Raw genomic sequence first — 20,972 nt, forward strand, 5'->3', positions numbered from 1 at the left:
TTTACTCTGAAAAATAGACCTTTGTTTCTGTTTAAAAGGACAGTTTCATCTGAGCCATAATTTGCACCATAAATGTAGCGAAAATAAATGAAATAAAATGACAAATACATCGGCCATTTTGTCCCCCTCAGTCTTAGATTACAGTATTATTTCATTGGATTTTGGGATTCTTAAATGAGTGTCTCCTCTTGGTTTTATTAAAGATCTTTGATGAATCACTTTCGGTTTCCCTGAAATGTCTGGACCTGAACATCACAGATAAAGGGTCGGGTTTAGTGTTTTTAAAAACGTCCTCCACAGACTCTGAACGTCTCTGCTCCGACGACCTCGCCCTCGTCCCGAACGGCGAAGCTTCTGTGTCCGACTGTCCCGTCGTCCACGCGTTCAAAGACCCGCCTCCGTCCGCTCTCCTCAAGACTCTCCCGGTGCATTGTGGGAGCCGGACACTCGGACACAGCCTCTAAAACGGGGAAACCGCTATCGACCCTCCCGCGTGACGACAAACCCAAAACAAAAAACTTACAAAAATAAATGCAAACGGACTTCTGTTCAAAAATATAGAAAGGAGAAGGCTGCAGATCTCCGGGAGGATCTCCGGGAGGATCTCCGGACTCTCCTGGACTCTCCTGGACTCTCCTGGACTCTCCGGACCTGGAGCGATGCAAAAATAAATACTTAAGAGGACTTTAGTTTCGCTGTACAGACGCAGACCAGAGGGGAAGCAGCAGCAGCGCCCTCCGCTGGACAAGGCAGTGAGTTGCAGGAGTTGTGCTTTTTCTCGTCGGGGCGTCGGCAGGTTACGAAGCGGGAGATACAGATTCCATCATGGGGGGGGGGGATTGGGGGGGGGGGGGTTTGCAGATGACGTCGCAGCAGCGAGGGATTAGTGACTCGTTTGATTCTCGGCGCGAGAGGGAGGAGTTTCTGAATCAGAGGCGGCCGGAGGTCAGGGCACGTTATCGAGCACTAGCACGGCTGCAGAATCGCCCACAATGATAATGAGGTGTTTTTTCAGAACATCGGGGGGAAAAAAGGCAGGAAAAAAAACAGCATTACCCATGTTGGCCCATTTATTTTCAAATTTTCCCCAATTTTCCCACTATTTTCCACTAATTTTTCCCCAATATTTTTTTTTCACATTTTCCCCAATTTAATTTTCTTTTTTTAACATAATTTTATCTTATTTTTCCCCAATCTTCCCTCCTTTATTTTCAAATTTTCCCATTTTTTCCCCCAAATTTTCCCTATATTTTTCCCCATTTATTTTCAAATTTTCCCACTATTTTCCCCAATATGTTTTATCACAATTTCCCCAATTTTATTTTTTTTTAACATAATTTTATCTTATTTTTCCCCAATTTTCCCCCCTTTATTTTCAAATTTCCCCCTAATTTTTCTTCATTTTCAAATTTCCACCTCATTTTCCCCCCAAATATTCCCTCTATTTTCCCCCAATTTTCCCCCATTTATTTTCAAATTTTCCCTCTTTTTTACATAATTTTATCTTATTTTTCCCCATTTATTTTCAAATTTCCCCCTATTTTTTTTAAATTTATTGTCAAATTTTCCCCAATTTTCCCCCATTTTTCTCTCTCCAAATTTTCCCGCTATTTTCCCCAATTTTATTTTTTTTAACATAATTTTTCCTCATGTTTTCCCCATTTATTTTCAAATTTTCCCCTAATTTTTCTTCTTCTAATTTTCCCTCTATTTTTCCCCAATTTTCCCTCAGTTATTTTCAAATTTTCCCCAAATATTTTTTTTCACATTTTCCCACTATTTTTCCCTCATTTTCCCCAATTTCATCTCATTTTTTACCCCCAATTTTTCCCCTTTTCCTGCCATTTCCCCCCCATATTTTCGCCATTTATTCCCAATTTTTCCCCATTTATTTTCATATTTCTCAATATTTTCCCCCATGTTTATCCCTGGGATTTTTCCAAACCTAATTCCCGCCAGCTTAACTGAAAAAAACAAGGCGTATTTTAAACGTGTCTTTAGAACTCTTTGGCTGCCGTTGTGTTTAAAGTAACGTTTGGCTCCGCCCACCTCTGATTCCAGCCCCCGCAGTACGAGCTCAGCGCTGCCCCCTCGTGGTTACAGGCGGTCCCTACGTCCCGGCTCAGGGTTTAGGGCTGCAGGATGAGCTCAACGTAAAATGTGAATCACGACGTTTCGCAAAAAGCATAAAAAACGGAAAGTCTCCGGCAGCTCCGTGATCCGCACAGGAGGCGCTCGGTCACGGCGGCTCGTCTCCATGGTTACGGCCGCCTGCGATCCTCATGTGATCCTCATGTGATCCTCATGTGATCCTCATATTCACGGGGACGCCCTTTATGACACAGATACTTGATCATGAAATGCTGAACTACTGAAATGTAGAGGAGCAACGCGGTTCAACGGCTCATAAATACTTAAATAACGGAGAGCGCTAACCCGAATGCTAACGCTAGCTTCATGCTACATATGCTAACGCTAGCTTTGAGCGCCGGCTTTTCCATATGGACCCGATTTTGACTTGACTCTCGAGACACATATGTTTATATTCTGCCAGAAAACACGTAAAAAAAAAAAAAGAGTGAGAACTTGCCCCCCCCCCCTCGGATATTTCACCCCCCCCTCGGATATTTCACCCCCCCCCCCCCCCCCGGTATCGACCTACGCCAACTATTAGACTACACACAGCTCGAGCCGCCCTCATTCTCCTGGGTTGTTTTGTTCGACAGGTGAGGAACGCTCTTCTCTTTGGTCCTCATGAGCTGACGTCACTGTAGTAGCGCCCCCTGGTGGCCTCGTTTTAACCACTTAAGGCGAGACACTGCAGGTGAATAGGGGAAAAAATGTATATTTACAGATATCAATTTGAAACTTTTGCTGTCGATTAACTGACATAAATGTGAGGAAAAAAATACATGGCAAGTTTTCTGTCATTTTATCTTTTCATATAAGAACAAGGTGTTTTATGCCTAAAAATGCCCAAAATTTTCTTTTCAGCGACGAAATCTAAATAATGGATAGAGCTACATTCAAATTTATGGTTTCATTTTATTGATAAATGAGTTACCAAGACTTTCTCACAGGGGATTTTGGATTTCTTGTTTAGTTTTAAAATAAACTGTTTTTTAGTGGAAAATTTTGTATTTGTTTTTTGCCTTGTTTTTTGACATTCAAGACTCAATAAATGGGGCTTAAGGGATTAAATAATAAAAAATCCCTCTGAAAAAAAATCTTACAAATATTGTTCAGTCCAAGGCTGGAAAATGTGAAGTCTTTAGGTCCGACTGACGTGGACATAGTGTCGCCACAATGACAGAAACATGTGTTTTGAGAAAAAGGCCCTTGAAACTGTGTTCTCCCATGTAAGTCTATGGGGGAACATTGAATCAGCGCAATATTTAAACATGTTATTGTGAAGATTAGGCATATTTTCTGTTTCCGGGTGAAAGCTTATATGTTCAGAGACCAATTAGACCCAAAACCTGAAAACTGAAAAAAATGAGTTTTGCCTGCAGTGTCTCCCCCTGCAGTGGGTTTGTCCAGGTGAGGGGTGGGTTTGACCAGGTGAGGGGTGGGTTTGACCAGGTGAGGGGTGGGTTTGACCAGGTGAGGGGTGGGTTTGACCAGGTGAGGGGTGGGTTTGACCAGGTGAGGGGTGTTTCCCCAATCTTCATTTATTTTCAAATTTTCCCCTCATTTTGTTTTCAAATTTTCCCCAATTTTCCCTCAGTTATTTTCAAATTTTCCCACTATTTTCCACACATTTTTCCCAAATATTTTTTTTCACATTTTCCCCAATTTCATTTTTTTTTTTAAACTTAATTTTATCTTATTTTTCCCCATGTTTTCCACATTTATTTTCAAATTTTCCCCTAATTTTTCCACATTTATTTTCAAATTTTTCCCTAATTTTTCTTCATTTATTTTCAAATTTTTCCCTAATTTTTCTTCATTTATTTTCAAATTTTCCCCTCGTTTTCCCCCATGTTCTCCCCCATTTTTTGTCCAGGTGAGGGGTGGGTTTGTCTAGGTGAGTGGGGTTTGGGGCTGGGGCGGGGCTTGTGAGTGGGGTTTGGGGCTGAGGCGGGGCAGGTGAGTGGGGTTTGGTCAGGTAATGGGTGGTTTGGGGCTGAGGCGGGAGAGGTGAGTGGAGTTTGGGGCTGAGGCGGGGCAGGTGTAGAGCTCATCTTTGCTCCTGTGGGACAAAGTTTTCTCGCTGTTTCAAAGGTGCTAAATCTAATGACACAATGTGAGAAAGTAACCGTCCCAGAGGAGCTGAGGGCGGCTTTAATCTCTCAACACTTTTCATCCCTGTACGTCCTGCCTCCCTCGCTCTCGCCCTCGCCCTCGTCTCCGCCTAAAACCTGCCTCTTCATCGCTGCATCTTCCTGAAAGTGCTCCTCGGGTGAAGAAATGTAAAGCGGACACGTGTCTTTGCGGCACCGACATGACAAATCCGAGCGCCTGAAACGACTGTGCGGATCCTGAAGCCGCCGCTAGAATCAAGTCACAAGAAACAAAACAAAACACGAAGAAATCCCAGCTTCCTTCCCTCCCGGAGTCTCAAACTGCTGCATAGTAACGTAGTGAACGACCTGTAGTGAGTGTTCGTAGTGTTTTTTACTCCTCGTATCGTGCAGCCCTAAGCCCGGCCTGGGACGGGAGGCGAGGGCGGGGCTTCGCCAACGCCGCCAAAGTGCTTCCATTTGTGCAAAAGTCCGAGAGCGGAAAGACGACGCCCCAGTGTGACGGAGAGGGGGCGCCGTGGAGGAGCAGGGGGCGCCGTAGAGGAGCAGGGGGCGCCGACCAGAGGCGGAGTTTGACCTATGTTTCGGGCTGGGTGTGGTTTAAACTGTGCTGCTTTACCTGAACGGGGGCATTAGTGACGCTGAGGCTGAAATCTACCGTAACGTCCAGACTACGAGACACTTCTTTTCTTCCCCACGTTTTGATTTTCTAATGAAAAAAACTCCAAATAACGGCGCCAAAACCAAACGTAAAGCTGTGGAGACGATGGAGGCTCACGAGGTTCACTCACCTCTCAGGGCTGGGACAAAATACTCTCGTTTGGAGGCATTTTTATCACTCTTTGTTTTGCGGTAACAGCCTTTTGTTACATGTGAGGATGTCAAATTTTTTTGTCACTTTTTTGTCAAATTCTTATCACTTTTTTGTCAAACTTTTGTCCATTTTTGTCAAATTTTTGTACATTTTTTGTCACTTTTTCGTCAAATTTTTATCACTTTTTTGTCACATTTTCATCCTTGTTTTCGTCTCAGTTTTGTTGCTTTTTCACACCTTTTTTCCAGAAGCTTTTGTACTGGGGTAAAGCTGGAGAAAATGTGCTCGGTTCAGGCGGGAGTTAAGGGGTTATTATTGCCTGCAGCTCACACACTATCCACCAGGGGGTGCTGCAGCGCCCTCAGCACCCTGGGTTCCCACGGCCTTGTTCCTGATCGGAGTTTCTCTGAGTGTTTCTCCTACAGCAGGGGAAGGCGACGTCAGGCCCGGGGTTAAAACCGGCCCCTCCATCATCAAACTCTGGCCCTCGAGATGATTGTGAGAAATATTATGACTCAAATCAGAGCTCAAATGCCTGTTAAAGTTCTCTAGAAATGTTAAAAATACTGTCAGTTCCTTATAATGTCTCAGCAGAGCAGCTTTTAGACCATAATCCTAAAGGAAAACTCTAAGAACACTAAGAAATGACTTAAATCTACTTGAATTAAGAGATTAAATCTAAACATTGAGTAGATTTGGTCTGGCCTTAAAGCAGATCAAACCTATTCTTGCCGATGGAACAAGCATAAGTTTTTTCTTAATTCAGATTATTTTGTATAATTTCAAGTGAAAAATTTACCCAAATCCTGTAGGCCAGTGTAACGCCTCATTTGAAAGCTAAGACCTACAAAACTAAATTGATCTTTTTCCTCACATCATCAGATTTTTTTCATCACTTTTTTTGTTGGGCAGTCGTCTCATTTTTGTCATTTTTGTTTTCGGGACTTTTTCGTCAATTTTTTCACATTTTTTTGTCCAATTTTTGTCAATTTTTTGTCACTTTTTCGTCAAATTATTTGCATTTTTTTTCAATTTATCGTCAAATTTTTCTCACTTTTTTGTCAAATTTTTGTCCATTTTTGTCCATTTTTTCTAATTTTTTCTCACTTTTTTGTCAAATTTTTCGATTATTTTTTGTCAAATTCTTATCAATTTTTTGTCCATTTTTTCTCAATTTATCGTCAAATTTTTTCTCACTTTTTTGTCAAATTTTTGTCCATTTTTTGGAACATTTTTTGTCACTTTTTCGTCAAATTATTTGCATTTTTTTTTTCAAATTCTTATCACATTTTTGTCCATTTTTTCCTCCATTTTTCTCACTTTTTTGTCAAATTCTTGTCCATTTTTGTTGCCTACCCCTGCCGTAGGTCATATGTGATGGTGCATAAAGTGGCTGACGGCGAGTGCGGCCTGTACATAAAACAATTAAAACACGTTTATAAATGTAGCTGCTGTGGCTTAAATTCAGGCGCTCAATAGTCTGGAAGTTACGGCGATCGAAAACCAAGATTGATCAAAATAAAAAAATAAAAAACTGCCTCATCATCCAGCCCTACAAAAGTACTGATTGTCCCGTATTGCAGTATAATTCTCGTACATTTTAACAGAACCCAGCCCTGACTGAGCAATACAGAAAGTGCAGAAATGTGACAATAAATCTGTGGTAGAAGCGTTTGAAGAGCTGCTCAGACCGGGCTCCACAGACGCTGAGGTCAGAGCCCCCCCCCCTCCCCGAGTGAGAGCCCCCCCCACTCCCCGTGTATCGGGTCGGCGGCCCCCCTGGCGTGTCGGGAACAGAGCGCACCGTTGAGACGGCCTGCGCCACAGAACAGTAGTGTAGACTCGCACAGCTCCCACAGGGGGCGCCGCTGAGGGGCCGGAGGCGGCGCTTAGACCAGGGCTTCCCAAGCAGGGGTACAGCAGCTCTGTGGGCCTGGGGTGAAATGTGCAGATGTGAGTCGCAGCTGCGTTGGGGACTTGGTGACGAGGGCTGGTGCAGTTTAGGTTCCACTATTAAACCAGGGGGAGGCAAGTTTTAAACAGCCCAAAGTAAAGCACAACACTGGAAACATGACCATCTTAAATGAGATAAATGACTTAAAATGCTTGAATTAAAGTTCTTCTATGTTGAATTTGAGTCGGTTTGAACTAAGATACAAATGCTATGACACAAAATGATCTTAAGAGAAGGTTTTACCTCAGACCAAATCTGTTCAAACCTTAGATTTAATCTGTTAATTCAAGTACATTTATATCATTTCTTCCTTAAAACTACTCTTGTCCCAGTGCTCTTCTTTCAAACGCCAGTGTTGTACATAATATATGACCTCATCGTGTGTATTGACAGTATTTCTGCCTTTTTTTCCTCCCATTTAACTCCAATAATGATAAAGTAGTCTCTGATTTGTGTAATACTGTTTCTCACAATCATCTTGAGGGCCAGAGAAGATCAGGTAGGAAATGAGGCCCTATGTCAAAAACCCGGAAATATCCCTTTAAAGGTTGTTTCAGCTCAAATAAATGTTTTCTTTGTAGCATTTTTTCCCCAAATTGGCTTCGCTAATTTTTGCTAATTTTTTTTAAAGCTAATATTTTTTCGCAATTTGTTTTCACATATTTTTTCCTCCTTTTTGCCAATTTTTTATAATTTTTTCCTCTTATTTTTTGCCAATTTGCCCCATTTTTCTAAATTTTAACAAATGTTTTTCCTGTCATTTTTTTTTTCGTTCTCCCAATTTTTGTTTGACTAATTCTTGCCATTTCTTTTCTTACTAATATTCCCCATTTTTCCATAATAAGTAAGTCAATCATCTTGAGGGCCAGAGGTTCTGTGCTGGAGGGCCGGATTTGGCCCCCGGGCCTGACGTTGCCGAGCCCTGCCTTAAAGGAAGTGACCTGGTTGTTCCTGTTCTAATAAATGATTTTTCCCCCCAATTTTTATTTATTTTTTTCAAATTTTTTGCCCCAGTCTTTTCTCGTTTTCCCAATTTTTCCCTGTCATTTTTACTAATTTTCATTACAGATATTTTCCCTATTTCCACTTATTTTTTTCTTATTTTATCCCAATTTTTTCACCTTTTTTTGGCCATTTTTTGTCAAAAACTAATCCCCATTTTTCACACGTTTCTCGACTCTGGAGACGAACCTGATCTTCCACACATTGTTCCGTTTCTGCTTCTACATGACAAATACTTACTTCTCTGTAAAACGGTATCGAGTATCGTTAAAGTACTCTAGTAAAACTGTAACCTGCCCAGCCCTGGTCAGTACTCGAGTAAAAGTCCAGAGTAATCCGCAACTGCATAAGATTCCACCCAGATTTGGTAAAAAAAAAAAAACTAGAAAGACTTTGGGGCCACCGGCTGAACCCGCCTCCTCACGGGCCCCGGGGTCCACACGTCGCACACGGGCCCCCGCAGTGTGGGAACAGCGCCCCCCCGAGGACAGAGAGAGCGCTGCAGGTCTGGATTAGTGTCGACTTTAGTGTGTGCGGTTCAGGCGAGACGCTGCAGGTGGAAACATCAGCTTAGTTTCAACCACAGAGTAAAAAAATAGACTTATTCTTCTCTCGTCCGTTCAAGTCGCTGCTACAGACTCCACAGCGTCTTTGTTCTTTAGGATATTTGGAGTATTTTTCTTTAAATATCTCATTCCCGCCCCTTCATCGAGCTTTAAACCCTAAAAAAATATTATTTCACTTATAAATAGCTTCATTAAAATAACAATTCACCTCTGAGCAAATCTTTGGAACAAATTCATCAACACAATAAAATAGAACGATAAGTTAAAAGTGGCTGTAATGAAAATGTAAAATGACTTAAATAATCTAAGTGAGATCTCTGACTTAGGGCTTAAAGGAAACCAGCAAAACCTGGTCCAGAGACAGATTTAAAGGGATAAATGTTTGACATAGGGCCTCATTTCCTAGTTATCCAGAGTGTTGCTGATTTATGGAGCTGTTTTTTTTTTTTTGTAATTCAAGCAGTTCTTATATTTGAAGAGTTTCGTGGCGCTAGGCTAATGCTAGTGCATGTCTATGGTATCAGCTAGCCTGCATTAAAAACAGGCTGGATAAGTAGGAAATGAGGCCCTATGTCAAAAACCCTGAAATATCCCTTTAAAGGTTGTTTCAGCTCAAATAAATGTTTTCTTTTTACCATTTTTCCCAAAATTGGCTTCGCTAATTTTTGCAAAATTTTTTTTTAATGCTAATATTTTTTCCCAATTTGTTTTCACATATTTTCCCCTCCATTTTACTAAAATTTTATAATTTTTTCCTCTTATTTTTTTTTCCAATTTGCCCCATTTCTCAAAATTTTAACAAATGTTTTTCAAATTTTTTCCTGTTATTTTTTTTCGTTGAAAAATATTTGTTTTGCTAATTTTTTGCTTCCCAATTTGTTTTCAAATATTATTTCCTCCTTTTTGCCAATTTTTTATAATTTTTTCCCTCTTATTTTTTGCCAATTTGCCCCATTTTTCTAAATATTAACAAATGTTTTTCCTGTCATTTTTTTCCGTTCTCCCAATTTTTGTTTTGCTAATTTTTGCAATTTTTTTTTTATGCCAATATTTTTTCCCTATTTGTTTTCACATATTTTTTCCTCCTTCTTGCCAAAATTTTAAAAAATGTTCCTCTTATTTTTAAACTATTTTAACAAATGTTTTTCAACATTTTTGCAAAAAAAAATGTATGCTAATATTTTTTCCCAATTTGTTTCCACATATTTTTTCCTCCTTTTTGCCAAAATTTTTAGAATTTTTTCCTCTTATTTTTTTCAAAATTTTAACACATTTTTTCCTGTTATTTCTTTTCTTTCTCCCTATTTTTGTTTTACTAATTCTTGCCATTTCTTTTCTTACTAATATTCCCCATTTTTATCCCATAATAAGTAAAAAAAAAACATTTATTTTTGTATCGTTATCAAAAACTGGCAGTAGCCCCGCCCTCCTCTGACCGCGCCCCTCCCCTGCAGCGCCTCGCGTGTGTTGGTTGGGGGGGGGTCCGTGTTGCGTGTGACGTGAGCCCGGGGCCCGCGTGACCTCCGCACACGTATGACGCGTGTAACAGAAAAGACGAAGCGTGTCCGTCCCGTGTCGAACTGGAAAAGGCCACTCAGCGATTTGGACTCGGGAGACGCTCAGAACCGGTGAACGGCCGGCTCCGCCTCCCGCCGCTTCAGCTCCTCGCGGTAACAGTAGGAGCAGAAGTTACTGGTCTCCGGGTGCCCGTAGTAGGGGCAGTCCAGTGTCCGGCAGCGCGTGGACAGCCCCCCCGCGCCGACCAGCCCCCCCGCGCCGACCAGCCCCCCCGCGCTGCCCACCGAGTAGTGTCTGAGCGGCAGCCCGTTGGCGCGGAAGCCGTTGGCGTAGACGGGCGGCAGCGGCGGCGGCTCCGAGCGGAGGTAGTCGGGCGCGTCGTACAGCGGGGGGTAGGAGGAGGCGGCGAGGGCGGGGGCGAGGCGCGTGGGGCTGGTCGGGGGGTGGTACTGCGGGTGCGGGGGAGGGAGGGGGACGTGGCGAGGTAAGGTGGCGTACGACGGCAGCCCGGGGTACGAGGCCGGGGCGCCCCCTGCCAGCTGTCGGCGGGAGTCCAGGGCGGTTATGTGCGGGGGCTCCGCCGGGGGCTCGATGATGGAGGGGCGGGGGATGGGCACCACCGCAGAGTACATGGAGGGGGGCAGCGGCGTGGGCTTAAAGGGCGGGTTCTCGGGCTCCTCTTTGTGCTCGTAGGGCCGGTACCCGAGCTCGCCGCCCGCCGGGGGGTCCTTGTGGGGGTCCTTGTGGGGGCCGTTGGTGTTGGCGACGCCCCGTTTCTGCTGCTCCTGCTCCGCCCTGAAGCGCTCCTCCGCGTCCAGCAGGTAGCGCTGGATCATCTCCTCCTGGAAGGGCTGCCGGGTGCTGGTGGTGAGCAGGCTGGCGAGGATCAGCTTGCGCTCGCCCTGCATGGCGCCGCGCAGGATGCCCAGGCTGGCCTTGACGTCGGCGCTGTACTTGTACGGGTCGCTCTCCGTGCTGCTGCCGCTGCCCGTCTGCCGCTCGCTGCCCGACGACTCCTCGGACGTGGGCGCCGACTGCGAGCTGTCCTTGCTGTTCTTCCTGCTCCGGAACGAGCCCTTCTTCTTGTCCTGGCCGTCCGCCTTGGCGCCGGCGGCGGCGGCGGGCGTCTTCCCGGTCATCAGCCCGCCCACGTTCTTCTTCAGCTTGCTGCCCAGGCTCTTGCCGAAGCTGCCCAGCTTGTTGGCCACGGAGTCGGCGCGCTTCTTGTCCTTGTCGGCCTTGTCCTTCTTGCTCTTGTCCTTGGAGGAGCCGGGTTTGGCGGGGGCGGAGCCGGAGTCCGCGGCGCCGTTGGAGTTGCTGCTGACGGACTCTTTGTCGGACTCGGAGTCGGGGGGAGAGCGGGCGTCTTCTCCGGCCGACGCCGTGGGCGACTCGGGCTGGGCCAGGGGCGCCTGCTGCGACAAACACACACAGTCAGGGCGGAGTCTAACACAGGTCAAAGGTCAAAGGGCGCTGGCAGAGCCTCACCTCACAGGGCAAAGGGAGCCACGTGATCGTCATGTAACTGTGCAGCATGTTCAGCTTGGCCTCCAGGGACAGCGCCACACTGTGGACACACACAGTCATTACACCCAACGCCAGAACATAAGAGAGGCCACAGAGGGAGGTTAATGAGGGAGGTCAGAGAGGGAGGTCACAGAGGGAGGTCACACAGTGAGGTCACAGAGGGAGGTCACAGAGGGAGGTCACAGAGGGAGGTCACAGAGGGAGGTTACAGAGGGAGGTCACAGAGGGAGGTCACAGAGGGAGGTCACACAGTGAGGTCACACAGTGAGGTCACAGAGGGAGGTTACAGAGGGAGGTTACAGAGGGAGGTCACAGAGGGAGGTCACAGAGGGAGGTCACACAGTGAGGTCACAGAGGGAGGTCACAGAGGGAGGTCACAGAGAGAGGTCACAGAGGGAGGTCACAGAGGGAGGTCACACTGGGAGGTCACAGAGGGAGGTCACACAGGGAGGTTACAGAGGGAGGTCACAGAGGGAGGTCACAGAGGGAGGTCACACAGGGAGTACCTGGCCAGCATGACGTTGTCGGTGTCGTCCTTGCCCCACTCCCAGTCCTTCCCCGGGTCCACAGCGAAGTGCAGCGGTAACAGTTTGTGCTCCGAGTCCGTCAGAGGGATCACCACTGTCAACAACACATTTAGACTTTAGGAAGATTCAGATGAATCATGTGAATCATATGAATCATGTGACCATATGAGCAACGTCAGCGCCCCCTGTGGGGGAAACAGAAGCCTTTAGCCCTATTGGCACAGAACTAGAATGAGTTTCTGTTTCCGTGCGTCATTTGGAAGGTACAAAATCCCCTGATTTTTACCTTTAAGGTATTTCTGCAAACTCCTCAGTCCTCGGGTGATTCTCGTCCCGTGCGAATCAACATGTCAGAGAAAGTTTTTAACCTGAGTAATAAAGTCTAAACAAGAGCAGCATCGATTCAAAACGTGTTTTTACTAGGGATGCACGATAATATCGGCGGCCGATAATTATCGGCATTTTGGCGCCATCCCCGATAAAGCCGCTAAAAAAAATGTGGCCGATAATTAGGCCCGATAATTCTAAGCTCAAATGACATTGAATCTGCGGCTCCAGCTCGCTGCCTTTCTCTCGGAGGCTCTGCCCGCTCGTCCTGCAGCCCGGAGCTGCTGCAGACTCAGGACAGCACATTCACAGCAGCAGATACACGCTCTCCACGGCCGACTTCTGCACGGCTTTAGCTGAAAAACACAACGAGTTTTCCAGAGAAACAGCTGTGCAGGCGCTCTCTCCGTGAAGGAAGAGTTTTTAGACTTTTTACATCGAAGTCACTTCAACATTAGCACCGCAACAAAATGAGAAAAAGACGAGGAAATGCGAACCGCGGACCCGCTCACGTAAGTTACTGGAACAGAGCGAGGCCTAAAAACCCAGGTATTATCTTCGTATTTCTGATCAAATAAACACGACAGCCCCGCGACTGAAGCGCTATGAACGAATGAAGTTTTACTTTGATGAAATGAGCCGCGCTGCTCGTCACAAATGCATAAATGAGCCAATCCAGGAGAGAGTCTTGTTTTTGTGCTGTAGTATCGTATTATTAGTCAGAATCTGTCACAGATTTGGCATCACTTCTCCCTCATGTCTGAGACGCCTCGAGACTCTGTGAAATACTGTAACACTGTCTATATTCCAGTAATGTAAATACGAATTCATTAGTATGACGTCAGCAAAAAGAAAAATACTAGGAAGGACGTAGCAGTAGTAATATTCTTCTTCTTCTTTTTCTTTTTTTTAAATAAGATGTGACCCAGATGAGCAGAGTCAGACCTGCTCAGATGATGAACTGTAAAAACCCAGAGCTTTAGAAAAAGGTGGAGACTCAAACCCAAAGTAAAACTCATTATTTGATTTATATTTATACACTTGTATTTTGCTTGGTCGAGTTAATACATTTTGGTGAGTTCTTGTCACAAAATAAAGTGCAAATATATATACATAATGATCGGTGTCATTATCGGTATCGGGACATGCGGAATTATCGGTTATCGGTTCAAATTAGCATCACTAATTTTTACCAGTTTAGTTATGTCCGCATTTAAACTATTGAGAAGTCTGAATAATACCAAGCACCAAAGCTTTGCTCTGACACAAATGCTGCTTTTTATCCATTTAAAAAGTATAAAAGAGCAAAACTATGAAGTTACAGAAGTTGTATTTGTTTTGATAAACCACAGGAGCATCAGGAGGTGACGTATATTAACCGCTCCGAAAAACTACATTTGTCAGTCAGCTCTTTCGGTCAGGGCTTCAGAACAGCCCAGTCAGAGAAACTCCCTCTTTCAGTTTATTCATTGAGCTCTATGCTGCCCTCTTGTGACGACCCTTATGTACTTGTTCTGTTCTATTAACCTCTCCAGTGTGGCTTTACCCCAATCCAAAAGCTTCTGGAAAAAAGCTGTGAAAAAGCAACAAAACTGAGACGAAAACAATGATGGAAATGTGATAAAAAAAATTACGAAAAAAAGACAAAAATGTGACAAAAAAATTACAAAATTGTGATAAAAATGTGACAAAAAATGACCAAAAAATGACCAAAAAAATGACAAAAAAATTGACAAAAAATGACAAAAAAACAACAAAAAAAAGACAAAAATGTGACAAAATGTGACAAAAAAAATGACAAAATTGTGATAAAAATGTGACAAAAAATGACAAAAAAATGACCAAAAAAAAGACAAAAAAATTGACAAAAAATGACAAAAAAACAACAAAAAAAAGACAAAAATGTGACAAAATGTGACAAAAAAATGACAAAAATGTGATAAAAATGTGACAAAATGTGACAAAAAAATTACAAAATTGTGATAAAAAATTGACAAAAAAACAACAAAAAAAAGACAAAAATGTGACAAAATGTGACAAAAAAATGACAAAAATGTGATAAAAATGTGACAAAAACATGACAAAATTGTGATAAAAAATTGACAAAAAAATGACAAAAAAAATGACAAAAATGTGACAAAATGTGACAAAAAAATTACAAAATTGTGATAAAAAATTGACAAAAAATGACAAAAAAACAACAACAAAAAGACAAAAATGTGACAAAATGTGACAAAAAAATGACAAAAATGTGATAAAAATGTGACAAAAACATGACAAAATTGTGATAAAAAATTGACAAAAAATGACAAAAAAATGACAAAAATGTGACAAAAAAATTACAAAATTGTGATAAAAATTTGACAAAAAATGACCAAAAAAATGACAAAAAATTGACAAAAATGTGATAAAAATGTGACAAAAACATGACAAAATTGTGATAAAAAATTGACAAAAAATTGACAAAAAAATGGCAAAAAAAATGACAAAAATGTGACAAAATGTGACAAAAAAATTACAAAATTGTGATAAAAAATTGACAAAAAATGACAAAAAACAACAAAAAAAAGACAAAAATGTGACAAAATGTGACAAAAAAATTACAAAATTGTGATAAAAATTTGACAAAAAATGACCCAAAAAATGACAAAAAAATGACAAAAAATTGACAAAAAATGACAAAAAAATGACGAAAAAAATGACAAAAATGTGACAAAATGTGACAAAAAAATTACAAAATTGTGATAAAAAATTGACAAAAAATGACAAAAAAAATTACAAAAATGTGACAAAAAAATTACAAAATTGTGATAAAAATTTGACAAAAAATGACCAAAAAAAGACAGAAAAATGACAAAAATGTGATAAAAAAATGACAAAATTTTGACAAAAAAAAGACAAAAAATGTGACAAAAAATGACAAAAATTTGATAAAAAATCTGAGGAAAAAGATCCTCTTGGTTCAGGCGGGAGTTAAGAGGTTAAACATGGATATTTGCCACTGCCTTCTTAGCTCTGTTGTTTTTATTGCTCTCACTTGCTGATAGAGCCTTGCTTTTATTATTCACTCCTGCACTGTCTCCTGTTCTACTTCACTGTTGGACTCTCTCTCTCTCTCTCTCTCTCTACAATGTAAATATAATCCTGTATTATAAAAGGCAAAGGAAGAGATGAGTTGCTTCAGACGCTTTTAACCTGAGCTGAACCTTTTCTCCAGTTTTACTCAAATCAATCAGAGCGAGGAAGAAGCTCAGATGAGTTTGGTAGGTCTCGACTCCGGACCTTCCTTTGGTTCTGAATCTTTCATCCTCAGAACGAGCAAAGATCTGCCGCCATCGCTCCCATCGCTCCGTCTCCTGTCATCACTGAGCTGAAAATGAGTACCTTGCTCTTTAGCGCCCTCTTTCTGCTCCATGGACACCAGCGCAGAGAAGTGCGCCTGATCGTAGGCCAGCACCAGAGGGGAGCGGTGACACTTGGAGGCCGGCACCTCCAGGGGGAGATAAATGCCTCCGAACGGGATGGGGGCAAAGGCTGAGGAGGAGGAAAGAAAACAACCAGAGTCACATGACGAAGCAAAGGCACACATGAACTCGTCTAAGCTCAGGGAAGAACAGAGCTCAGTATGGAAAACAGTGGAATGTTCCTTTCAACATTACGTCAACATTGAGAAAATGTAAATAATAAGATCCCATTTGCATTTGTATTGTGTAAGTTGAGTCTGAATATTGAGGAGCAGATGATTCGCTGAATAAGTCGTCCTCTCAGACTTTCATTCATGAGTTTGACACAGTTTTATGCTCCATAATTCTGTTCAGATTTTATTCAGCTCCATTTATCCTGCAATCCCACATTTTAGTCTATAGCCTATACACCAGGGATAGGCAACGTCAGGCCCGGGGGCCAAATCCGGCCCTCCAGCACAGAACCTCTGGCCCTCAAGGTGATTTTGAGAAACTTAATGACACAAATCAGAAAGTACTTTAACATTTTTAAGGTTAAATGGAAGAAATACTGTTAATACACTCAATTAGGTCATATTATGAACAACTCTGGCATTTGTAGAAAGTGCACTGGAAAAAAATAAATAAAAAATGATAGAAGAAATGACAGAAACCTACTTGAATAAAGAGATTCAATCTAAAGTCTGAGTAGATTTGGTCTTAGATCAGATAAAACATCTTATCACCAATGGAACAAGTCATTACTCTCTTAACTCGGATTATATTGTACAAATCTTTTTAAAAGTTCATTTGTCTGATTTCAAAGTGGGTTTTATGCTTGTTCCATTGGCATCAGCATTTGTATCTTTAGCTTAGATTAGTCCAAACAGACTCAAATTCAACATAAAGAACCTTTATTCAAGCTATTTTAAGTCATTTGTCTCATTTAAGACGGCCATTTTTCCAGTGTGTTGCTTTACTTCGGCCTAAAACTGGCAGCTTCGGCCCTCGGTCTTTTTTACAATGAAAAAAATGGTCCCTCCGTTAAGAAAGCTTGCCTACCTCTGCCATACACGTATATATATATATTTCTTTTTTTTAATAAAATGCTTATAATCAGGGTTTCCGTTAGCCGGCTGTAGCTTTTGGCCGGTAAAAATAATTTCGGCCAAATTGTCCGACAGTAAAAAATACAGTAAAGAAAAATATATTAAATACCACATGTCGCCTAAGTCAGTGACTAACAAAGTGTTTTTGAGACGGCCCTGAATATTAAAAAAAGGTTCAATATTTTTATCAAAAAGGTTTTGATTTTCGCCCATTTTAAAAGCGCAGCTGAAGCGCCATCGTCGCTCTGGAAATGAAAGGATTTTCTGTTCGTGCTTCGTCACATTTTCCAAGAAAACGGCGAAATACAGGAACATTTACTTTAATAAAAGTGTGTTAAAGGAATAGGCCACCGTTTTTACATACTGAGATATGCTCTTACCTCACTTTAGTCGAGTTAATATATCCCCGTCTGGTCTTTGTCCGTGCGCTCACACATACGCAGCCTCTCCCACATGTCACATAGCTCCAAAAAAGCTCACGATAGAAGCTACCAAGCTCTTCCACGTGTTCCCTATTTAAATAAAGTTACGTGAAGTGTTTTCATGCGAAGTATATTTACACAGAAATGTAACATGTCGATTTTATAAGCAAATAAAAAGGGGGACTATATTGTGAGGCGTAATGATACGAGGAGTAAAACGTCCGCGCAGTAACTCCTAAAGGTTATTGACGGAAGTGAGCGGGGGAAGTCTTTAGGAGTTACTGCGCGGACGCTGTGCTCCTCGTATCATTACGCCTCACAATATAGTCCCCCTTTTTATCTGCTTATAAAATCGACATACTACATTTCTGGGTAAATATACTTCGCATGAAAACACTTGACGTAACTTTATTTAAATAGGGAACACGTGGAAGAGCTTGGTAGCTTCTATCGTGAGCTTTTTCGGAGCTATGTGACATGTGGGAGAGGCTGCGTATGTGTGAGCGCACGGACAAAGACCAGACGGGGATATATTAACACGTCTAAAGTGAGGTAAGAGCATATCTCAGTATGTAAAAACGGTGGCCTATTCCTTTAAGAACTCAGTGAATACTTTAGATCAGGATATCAGGAGAGAGGGACCGGGTTTAGAGGCGTTTCCCTCGGTCTGTCTGCGCAGACGCCTCGGCTCAGTGACCGGTGTCTGCGCAGACGCCTCGGCTCAGTGACCGGTGTCTGCGCAGACGCCTCGGCTCAGTGACCGGTGTCTGCGCAGACGCCTCGGCTCAGTGACCGGAGTCTGCGCAGACGCCTCGGCTCAGTGACCGGTGTCTGCGCAGCTCAGAGGCGGCAGAGCTGGGTCTGTGTTCAATCTTTTAAAGAGGGTATTTTGCTTTTTTCAGTCCCATAGCACCAGTTTATATCACACTACAATGATGAGCAAACCTTCTGTTGGTCTGTAAATGCAGTAAATTAGAATAACTGCCTTGTATAAAATGTCTCTCAAAATGGCCGCCATCAGAGTTTTTACAGATTACTCAGAAATACGTGAATGTGCCAAGGCAACACTTCAGGCATGTTTTTAATGAGGGAGTGACATAATAACATAATGTTAAGCTTGAAAAAGTCCATTTTGCATAATACCCCCCTTTAATGACTTTAGTGCTGTCGGTTTGTCTGTAATATTGAGAGATACTGAGAGACTTAATCATTATTTTACCCCTGAAGCCTCGTTAAAGCTGAGGGGCGTCTACAGCCCTCGCTGAGCAGCTGATGAGGTCAGATCTGGACAGTGTCGGGTCATAGATCCTTCAGTCTGAGTTAAAGTGCAGATGATACGTCCATCGTCTCCACAACTCTATGTTTGGATTTGAGCTGTTCTGTTCTTTCATGAGGAATAGCCGTGTTTTTGACTCACTAAAGCACTCGTGTAATGCTCTAAATCAGGGGGGCCCAAACTTTTTACCTCCGAGGGCCAAAATTAAAAAGTGCCTATGAGTCGCGGGCCAAACACGGCGATGTCAAGCACGAAAACACATAACTGCAAATTATAAAGTTACTTTATTTGATTTACTTTGTATTTTTTCTATAGCCCACATTTGTATTTGTTTCTATCTATGCAAATAACATGCTGTATTAAAACAAATGGTAACTATGGCAAAAGCCTAGTTTTAGTAAAACAAAACCAACTATTGTGGGAATTTAGTGCAAAAAACAAAACAAAAAACACCTGTAGACTAAAAGAAACTCAAAGAAAATGCCACATTAGATTATTTTGAAAGTGTCAGTTCAGCATCAATTCTTTTATAAGTCATTTTTAACATGTACTGTTGTCGATGTTTGTGAAAGGAGTGAAACAGCGCCCCCAATTTGACGCTGGTGGTCAAAAAGTGTACTGCATCCATATTTACTATTGAGAATGAATGGAAGAGAGTTAGTATTGACCACACGCAGAGCAAAAGTAGGTCACTCTCTGGCGGGCCAACAGAATTGTTTCGGCGGGCCAAATTTGGCCCGCGGGCCCCACTTTGGGCACCCCTGCTCTAAATGAAAATTGTAATTGATAATAAACCATGTTCATTATGTATATACTTTTAATGGCCGGTAATTCTTGTGAGTGGCCGACATTTTACGACTCAGCCAACAACAAAAAGGTCTAGCGGAAACTCTCTTATAATGAGATGAATTCATGATGGATGAAAATCGCTCATGACGGGTTTTGTTCGGGATCATTTCTCTTGTTGTTGTTTAAAGTCTGACTGTGACACGTCTCATAAACCACACATCACCACAAACCCCCCCTCAGGAAACACTGCAGAGCTTTATCCTGCTTCAGACTGTACGTTCTCTCCTGTTCCGCTGTCACAGAGAGTTGTTGTTGGTTTGGGCGAGACTGTTTAGTCCCGTTTGCTTCTGGGCAGGTCTGAGTAAACTCTTTGGAAATAAATGACTCATGTCTATGTTTAGTGGTTTAGGTCACTGCTGCTGCTTCCTGCGATGTTCACAGCGATGATGAATGTGTGGAATAGATGATGACACACACGAGGTGAAGAGCGGCCGGTACCTTCTCCCCCAGAGTCGCGCAGCATAGTGTCGGCCACCACCACGATGGGCCTTTTGAGGACGTGAGCGAGGACGAAGACGTGGAACTCCTCCAGACTCTCGTAAACCGGCTCCTCCGTGGACTCCGCCCTGGGAGCACAGGCAAATAAATCATGTTAACCTCGTAACTCCCGCCTGAACCGAGAGGATCTTTTTCCTCACGTCATCAGATTGTTTTCCATAATTTTTTTGTGGGGTGTTCAACTCATTTTTGTAACTTTGTCATTTTTTCGTCCATTTTTTTATCACATTTTTTTCATTTTTTTGTCACATTTTTTTGTAGCATTTTGTGACTTTTTTTCATTTTTTTATTCATTTTTTGTCATATTTTTGTCAATTTTTTGTTATTTTTTTGTAGCATTTTGTGACTTTTTTTTTCCATTTTTTTTCTTCATTTTTTTGCATATTTTTTGCATATAATTTGATTTTTTTATCAAATGTTTGTCATTTTTTGCTATTTTTTGTCACATTTTTGTATTTTTTTTCAAATTTTAATCTAATTTTTGTCTTTTTTTTTGTCATTTTTTGTCATTTTTTTGTCACATTTTTGTCATTTTTTGTCAAATTTTAATCTAATTTTTGTCATTTTTTCATCCATTTTTTGTCAATTTCTAGTGACATTTTTGTAAAATTTTTGCCATTTTTTTTTTATTTTTTTTCATATTTTTGTCAGTTTTTTAACAAATTTTTGTCATTTTTTTGTCACATTTTTGTCTTTTTTTGTAGTTTTTTTGTAGCATTTTGTGACTTTTTTGTCATTTTTTTTGTCATTTTTTGTCATTTTGTCAAATTTTTGTAATTTTTTTGTAGCATTTTGTGACTTCTTTTTCATTTTTTTTTCATTTTTTGTCATATTTTTCGTCATCTTTTTATCAATTTTTTGTCCTTTTTTGCTATTTTTTGTCACATTTTTGTATT

The 20,972-nt window shown here is 41.9% G+C and overlaps 1 protein-coding gene across 2 annotated transcripts in view; it reads right to left on the minus strand.

Annotated features, from left to right (window-relative positions):
• Positions 1-10,112: 10,112 nt before the first annotated feature.
• otud7b (OTU deubiquitinase 7B) overlaps positions 10,113-20,972 on the minus strand; it is a 41,755-nt gene continuing 30,895 nt past the window's right edge. Inside the window, exons 8-12 of one of the 2 annotated variants that reach the window (XM_079569333.1) lie at positions 20,017-20,144; positions 15,864-16,013; positions 12,132-12,246; positions 11,587-11,665; positions 10,113-11,510 (exon numbers count right to left, since the gene is read on the minus strand). In XM_079569333.1, the coding sequence (XP_079425459.1) occupies positions 10,200-11,510; positions 11,587-11,665; positions 12,132-12,246; positions 15,864-16,013; positions 20,017-20,144 (1,783 nt within the window). In that variant the 3' untranslated portion in view covers positions 10,113-10,199. Of the gene's footprint in view, positions 11,514-11,586; positions 11,666-12,131; positions 12,247-15,863; positions 16,014-20,016; positions 20,145-20,972 lie in introns of both variants that reach the window. The other variant, XM_079569332.1, reaches the window with a different exon arrangement.

The sequence above is a fragment of the Gobius niger genome (genome assembly GCF_951799975.1).
Source record: "Gobius niger genome assembly, chromosome: 13".
Taxonomy (NCBI): Eukaryota; Metazoa; Chordata; class Actinopteri; order Gobiiformes; family Gobiidae; genus Gobius; species Gobius niger.